This window comes from Panicum hallii, chromosome 5 (genome assembly GCF_002211085.1).
Source record: "Panicum hallii strain FIL2 chromosome 5, PHallii_v3.1, whole genome shotgun sequence".
NCBI classification, from domain to species: Eukaryota; Viridiplantae; Streptophyta; class Magnoliopsida; order Poales; family Poaceae; genus Panicum; species Panicum hallii.
Window position 1 is genome coordinate 37230105 of NC_038046.1, and position 8333 is coordinate 37238437.

The following is an 8333-nucleotide window of genomic DNA, read 5'->3' on the forward strand; positions in this document are numbered from 1 at the left end:
TAAGCAGGAAAATTGTTTATTGTCCAAAGTAGCATGGAACGCGGAGTAAAATTCTTCTTCACCTTCGCATCCCAGGTATCAACTCCATTAACCCAGAGCTCTTTGAGCTCATCGATCAGAGGCTACAAATATACATCAATATTAATTCCTAGAGATTTAGGCCCAGGAATTAGCATCAACATCATCCAATAAGATTGTTTCAAGCACAACCAAGGAGGTAGGTTATAAGGAATTAGGATCACCGGCCATGTAGTGTAAGTCACATTCAACATCCTGAATGGATTGAAACCATCTTATGCAAGTCCCAGCCTAACATTACGTGGATCCAATGCAAATTGATCCTTATACTTCCCATCTACGTGCTTCCATGCACGTGAGTTAGCTGGGTGCCGCACTTTGCCATCTTCAACCAATTCTTCCTTGTGCCAACGCATATATGTCGATGTGGTCTCGCTCATATATAATCTTTGCATTTGAGGAATTAGTGGAAAATACCTTAGTATTTTACGGGGAAAGAGCTTCTTCTTTACTCCACCAGTGCCACCGCACTCGCCAACAAGCTCCTCAGAATCTGTATTTTTCCAACTACTCTCCCCACATGTTGGACAGCTGTCCATCTTATTGTACTTTCCACGAAATAACACACAATCATTGACACAAACATGAATCTTTTCGTAGTCCAGGCCAAGGTCTCAAACTACCTTTCGAACTTTATCCAGGGTATGTGGGACACAATGTCCTTTGGATAGCAAAAAACAGAATAGGTGAAGTATTTGCTCCATTGCATTGCTGGCAATACTGAACATGTACTTAATCTAAAATAGCCTAACAATGAAAGATTCTTTGGTAGCCTCCTTGCAACCTGGGTACAAATCTTTCCGTGCTTCTTCTAATAATTTGAAAAAAATTTGTGCTGACTCATTTGGCTCCTCGCTAATTTCTCCGTGTATAGCACCACTAATTGGTGAGGAAATCAGATTATTGGCAGAGCCACCATCATCATTATCAGCATGTGGTCCTTCATTAAAATCCCAATCATCATCCACATCCAATGGTTTAGCAGCACGACATTTCTGTTTTATGAATTCCTTGTTGAACGCTCTATCAAGCAAGTGTTTCTGACCCTCAAATTTTGTTGTATACGCCATGCAGTGACACCTAGTACATGGACAGGGTGCAGTCTCTCCTGGGTAGCTGCCTTCAAAGGTATCATCAAATCTGAGTTGCCACGCATCATCTGACTGAGGCAATAGCATCCAACTATGATCATCATGCGCCATTGGAAAAATCTGAGCAACAGAAGCCTCTACAACACCAATTTTATAATTCCTGAACCATGGGAAAAGAGTGCTCATTAAGGATTGAATCAAACAAGAATTTATAATGTGAAACATATAAACCAGAGAACGTATTAAGTTTCATGCACATGATCGATGATGCCTTAGGTTCATCGCTCCTACCAAATTAGGAAACAAAAAATATTGAATGAAAGTACGTTACACTGCGCTGATCGCTCCTACTAATTAAGTGCCTCCACGCTCCTGCAATCAACCAGGGTTAGGGTGACAGGGCGCTAGGATGGGAGAGAAGGCAGACATCGCGCACTCTAGGCATTCATGATGGAGGAGGCGAACGCCATCGCGCGAAGAAGAGGTGGCGACGCGGCGTGAGGGTGCAAGTCTGGATCCAACAGGTTTAGGACCGTCACCAAAGAAACACCTACCACATGGGCCAAATCGAATTTGCGTTGAGTCGGATTTGGGCCATTTTAATGCTAAATTAAATTTAATCAAAATAAAGGCCCACCGACAAACTCATCTATTGCCACTAATCACTCTTCTACGTAGCATTGACGATGGGCATGTTGCACACCAGTATTTTCTGCAGCCCTAGGAGATGAGTATGATTTTTTTGTATAAATATTTTAATGTACTTAATGTTTGGAATGTTCCAAAAAATTCTTATGTTGAAAAACAATTTTGGACTATATTAATTAACTCTTTATTATATGGTTATTACATATTGCTTTTTCCCCTTGGCATGATAGTTCCATATACATCCATAATGTACTAATGAGGCATGTCATATTTAATTGGAATAGTTGAACCTAATCCAATGAATCATATAACATGTTAAGATTTCAACAATTTATAAACAAACTACTAATCCATAAACATTCAACTGTTTCCAAACAAGCACAAGTCATTAAATATAAAATATCCACAGGATTTAGTTCAGAACATCACACTGCATGAACCCAAAGTAGTTCTAACAAATACTAAAATTGTTTAACCTAACAGAAACAAAAAATTAAGATAGCTCTGATCTTCTTTCTACGCATGTCACACCTTCTAATCACTCATCGTCGTCGGAGATGATGACAACAGGATCTTTGTATCCTCCAGTAGCTTCACGCAGTGGCGGCGCGCTCTGCTAGAAGAGGATGAACCGACAACAATGGAAGAAGAGAATGGACTGGCAATGTTTGCTACTGGAGAGGATGGCGTGGCGACGATGATGTTGGCTGCTGGAGATGATGGCATAGCAATAAGAGGTGCTACTAGACGGCCCAGTGACATCTCTTGCTGAAACCTTGCGCCTCTTCACCAGTGGCTCATCTTCAATGTCTGCATGATAGCCGACGTCATCTTCTTCCTCTTCCTCCTCCTGATCCTCCTCCTCCTCCTCCTCGTCATCATCATCTTCCTCCTCCTCCTCCTCGCTCCCTGGAGCTGTCTCATCCTCATCCTCGCTCCCTTTGGGGGGCTCCTCGCTAGGGGATGAGCTAAGATCCATGTCAGTGGGAGTGGTCGGCACGCTGGAAGGGGATTCCAGCAAGCGCTTCGCCCTTGCCCCCTGGACGAACTCCTCTGGCTCTGACAAAGACTGTGAGGGAAGGCGGAAGGAGTCTGCCATGGTGCGTGCGTGGATCTCTCACGAAGTTCCTTGTCAAGTGTTTGTAGATTGGAAAAGGGAGCGATGGTTCTAAAATAGCGATGGGAAAAGGCGATCGGCGGTTTTAAGGATGGTGACGCCTCTTTGGAAATGAAGTGTCGTGGGTTTTGGAGCCAAACCACCGATCTGTGAGCTAGGATGGGATTAGGTGTTAGTTAACTAGGCCGGGATTGAGTTTCCAATTGAATCCACAATGATGTCCTATTGGTAACATAGTTACTTTGTCAACCACTTGGCCAGGGTTCGAATCCCATATGTGCCAAACTTTTTCCAAGATTTAATAATATTTTTTGACAACCTTTTGCAAATAAACTTATTGTTGTGGCAACATAAAAAATTGTGGCAACATTTACCACAAATCGCCACCACTACATTCTGCGTTGCAAATTGTTCCAACCTTTCGCAACCAAATCGATGATACCTTAGCAATGATGAAATATCGTTGCAATACAACCTTGAGTCTAACAACGATGCTGGTGTTTGTTGCCATATCTAGGTCTTGTTTGCAACTTTTGACAACCTTTTGCAAATAAACTTATTGTTGTGGCAACATAAAAAATTGTGGCAACATTTATCACAAATCGCCACCACTACATTCTGCGTTGCAAATTGTTCCAACCTTTCGCAACCAAATCGATGATACCTTAGCAATGATGAAATATCGTTGCAATACAACCTTGAGTCTAACAACAATGCTGGTGTTTGTTGCCATATCTAGGTCTTGTTTGCAACAATATCATTTTGCATTGCTATATCTAAGATTCGATTAGCAACAATTCATTTTGGTGTTGGCATAGCATAAACTCTTATGCAACACAGGATAGTACTAATAACAACTTGTTATATTCGTTGCGACATGGATATCTATTGCAACACAACTATATTCGTTGCAATACATCCTACTTGTTGCAATACATCCTACTTGTTGCAACCAACAAAATTTAAATTGCAACACTACACAATTGATGGCAACATGTCACCCTAGCGCAACCAAAATCAACTATTGTCGCAATAACCCCTATGTATGGGAATGAAAATCAAGTGTTGCCGAAAAAACCTATGTCATTAGCCACAAAATCTTGTAGTGTATTCTCAAAACTACTAAAAGTGCATTGGAACAAGCTCACCGTTTGTTCTTTTTAAATGGTCGTATCCATGCATGTCGTGCCCACATCATCGACCATAGAACCCCAGCGAGCCGTCTGGCTAGAGCCGCCGTCGGCTATAGCCGAGATCTTGAGCTTTTGTATTTAGGTCCTTGGGGAACAAGATATTTATTCACTATTCCCTTGTGTCTTATGAGCTTTGCAGAAATGACCCTAGAAAGCTTAAATTCATTTCAATCCAGCCCAAGCTTAGTTCTTTTATATATCTAACCCCAGCCTTCTTCCTTTTTGCAAGGACTAGTGGCGGTGTCTTGGCAAACTCCTCTGGTAACCCCATGTAGTATAGAGTTAATTACATTTTACCCCCTGTTGTAATCCTGTTTAGTTCATAGTTTCCGCGTTTAACCTCCATTTTAGTCCGTTCTTGTTTTGTTTGCCTTGTGTTAGTGTATGCTTTATTTTAGTAGTATCGTGTATCGTAGTTCATATTTTTTAAATTAGTTTAATATTAATGACTACTTTAAACTAGCTTTTCCAATTAAAAGCTAATTAGTGTGCTACTTCGGTTTTAATGATTAATGTTAATTTGATGAAACACCAACATAAGTGTGTTTTTAAGTAACTTACTTAGTTCAAACAACAGTCATAAAGTTTACGCTTAGAATGCTCTCACCCATCCTTTATTTGCTAGTTAAATAAAATATGATTATGTTTACCTCATCTTTCCAAATACAAATATAAATTTTGTTAATTATAATCATGGGTATCATTTCGAATATCCTTTACATGTGTTTTCATAATTAAAATAAATAAAGCATATAGTCCTTTTCTTTCCTGTTATTGAATATTCACAGTATTCATATTCTAACTTATTAGCTTCTGCTACTCGCAAATCTCCTATTCTTAAAACCTCACTTTGTACTAGAAATGAAAAACTTTGGTTTGGACATCTTCTGAGGGTTGCAATTAGAGTATTGTCCTTACAACTTCAATGACATGTCGTCTTTTGCCAGTCGTTCAAACCTATCGTATACTGCCATCTTATCGTCCACATCCTCCAATAGTAGTGCTCCCGCCACCGGCAACTTTGGCCGCCGTGCCCCTCCTCAAAACGGCGCCACCGAGCTCTGAGTTGATGTCTTCTGTTTTTTTTTTTTTGCTCGGGTCACTAGCATCCAAAGGTTGGGTGTTGGCAAACAGTGTGGTTTGTTGGACCAGCGCTTTTTAGACCCAGTGCTCCCACACCCAGGGTCTAAACTCTAAACTTCTATAGGGAACTTTTGGAACTCCATGAGCGCATTGAGCTAGATGAGTTCCAAGCATTATCTGTGACCAATATTTTACAATGTTTAGCTGCGGAAGCAAACACTACCTGGACCCCGATGGCTCTGATGCTATTGGCTTACTTTTGCTATACCTTGGATTCGGTAGGTACAGAATCTGACACTACCGGATTCAGGGGCTTTGCCGAGTGTCCCAGACACTCGGCAAAGCCCCGATTACACTCGGCAAAGCCTTTGCCGAGTGTAACACTCGGCAAAGATTTCATCGGTAAAGACGTCTTTGCCGAGTGCTAAAAAACACTCGGCAAAGAGAAGCACTCGGCAAAATGTAAATCGGAAAAAATCCAAAAACTGAAATAGGAAAAAATAAATTTTATTATGGGAGGCATGCACAGCCAGCTAATGACCCATCTAATGGGTTGCACATTTTTTTCAGCAATTTTTGATAAGTTGTCGATGATAGGATTCGAACTCACGACCTCCTGCACACAAACAACTCCCTCTACCACTGCACCATTGAACCACATGTGTCAACATTACGTTTTTATTCTCCACGTATTATAATTGACCGAGTGTAAATTATTTGTTTGAGATAGTAACTAAATTCAAATGAAAAAGTTGTTAACTACAAAGTGGCATAACTTTTCGAGATCTACAACTTTTATTTTGGTAGTTTCTTCATCCGAGATCGTTTACAAAATTTGAATTTCAAATTTGAAAACTTCAAACGTATTTTAATATGACACAATGATTTCAAATTAAAAATTTGTCAACTACAAACTTTCATAACTTTTTGAGATCTATAACTTTAATTTTGATGGTTTTTCCATTCGAGGTCATTTGCAAAATTCGAATTTTAAATTTTCTATATTCAGATGTAGTTTTTGTTGATAAGATGACTTCAAATTAAAATGTTGCCAACTGTAAAATCTTATAACTTCTCAAGATCTACAAAGTTTATTTTGGTTGTTTTATTATTTCTTCATCTGACATGATAATTCTAATATTGTTCACAAATCTTATATATCTCTCTTATAGTTTCATAAACTACGAGAGAGATATATATATTGTGAACAAATGTACATTTATTTTGTCAAATGAAGAAATGTCCAAAATAAAAATTATGCATCTTGATGAGTTATACAACTTTGTAGTTGAAAATATTTTTATTTGAATTAATTTACTACTTCAAAATATGATTTGAAAATTATCTTTGCCGAGTGTCTAAACAAGGCACTCGGCAAAAAGTTTCTTTGCCGAGTGCCATAAAAAAGGCACTCGGCAAAGAGCTTCTTTGCCGAGTGCCGAAAAAAAGCACTCGGCAAAGAGCTTCTTTGCCGAGTGTCTTAAAAAAGGCACTCGGCAAAGACCGGCACTCGGCAAAGAAGCTCTTTGCCGAGTGCCCGAAGAAAAACACTCGGCAAAATATTTGACACTTGGCAAAGATCTTTTTTCCGGTAGTGTGACCTGTTCGAGGGAGTTTTTGGTCTGGGGGTCTATTATGGCCTATGGGGGAGCTGCCAGAAAGAAAGCCCAACTAGGGTACTAGTTTCTGCCCGACGCATATATATGGAGGAATCCTAGCTCTGCCACTTTATTAGCATGCAGTTTCGTATTATTTGCCACATCAAACTGCTGAATCTGATGAAACTTTTGATACGGACGGAAAAAAAGAGGCAGAACATATCAAAACATGCATCATTACAGCACGAAAGACCCTGATCCAACACACTCACCCCTCTATAGATTATTACAGTGCAGAAAAAAGGCCTGCTCAGTTACTTTCCTCCGTCTCCTGATAAAAAGCACACACGTCAGTTATTCTCCAGTGTGTGATGAGATGACTCAGAGCAGCCGGCGCCAGGCTACACCCAGAGCGCGCCGGCATTGCGCAGCAGCGGGACGAGGTTGCCGCCAAGGTGGAGCGACATGACCTTGTCGGTGGAGCCGACGAGCCTTCCACCGATGAACACCGCCGGCACGGCGGGGCTGCGTCCAAGCAGCCTCGCCAGCGCCTTCTCCATCTCCTTCCCCCGCGGGTCCTCGTCTAGCTCCACCACCGTCGGGTTCACCCCGAGCTCGCGGAACAGGCGCGTCACCGTGTGGCACATGCAGCAGGAGCTCATGCTGAAGATCACCACCGCACGCTGAGAAGCCAGCTTCGTCACCCGGTCCATCGATCAGGCAGGTGATTTTAACTTGAAAGAGTTGAGGGGGAAAATGTAGGCGAGCTAGAAGAGCTTCTTACAATTAAGATGCTTTGAGTAGTATTTGTGCTTGCTTACTTGCTTAGAATTGGGTGAACGGAGGATGGTTTATATAGGCGTGGACATGTGCATTGGCAAGAGAGGAGTTTGAAGCGATCTGACTGGCGAAAGGTGATACCGGAGTGCCTGGATAATGGGCAAGCCTCTTTCTTGCGACACCACAGGTCGGTTCGGTGTGGAATATGGAATATTTGGACGGCAACAGAAGTGCAGCGACCTGATACCGATCGAGTTGGTCGTCCATGCATGTTGATAAGGTTTGTGGCTCTTGCTTTTTTCAGTTCTCTGCTATCCCATTCGACAAGTCAGAAGAGAGAGAATAAGAGAAGGATATATAGGAGGTTAGAGAGAGAGAGAGAGAGAGAGAGATTCTGGTGACAGATCACGGTCCTCTAGTGTACTTACATATGTGACTTGGATGAGCTGTGTAGAAGATTCAAAGAAAGCTATAGCTATGGAGTAATAATCTAAGAATACGGTATAACTATCAGCAGCTGAATAAGCTGATCGCCAGAATTAACGGATACTCCTTCCGTCCCAAATTATTAGTTATTTTAGCTTTTCTAGATTCATAATTTTTATTATGCATCTACATATATATTATGTCTAAGTGCATAGCAAAATTTATAAATTTAGAAAAACCAAAATGACTAATAATTTGGGACGGAGGGAGTAGAATATATTTGCAATGATCTTCCTATCTTCAATGCCAAAATTCCAAA

The 8333-nt window shown here is 41.0% G+C and overlaps 1 protein-coding gene across 1 annotated transcript; it reads right to left on the bottom strand.

The window, feature by feature from the left end:
* Nucleotides 1-6914: 6914 nt before the first annotated feature.
* LOC112893940 (glutaredoxin-C1) lies at nt 6915-7646 on the bottom strand. Its single transcript, XM_025961472.1, has one exon. It carries the CDS (start codon nt 7519-7521, stop codon nt 7210-7212), a length of 312 nt encoding a protein of 103 aa, XP_025817257.1. The 5' UTR covers nt 7522-7646; the 3' UTR covers nt 6915-7209.
* Between the last annotated feature and the right edge of the window lie 687 nt (nt 7647-8333).

Coding starts and splice junctions, on each gene's coding strand:
- LOC112893940 (XM_025961472.1), bottom strand. CDS start 7,521: ATGGACCGGGTGACGAAGCTGGCTTCTCAGCGTGCGGTGGTGATCTTC.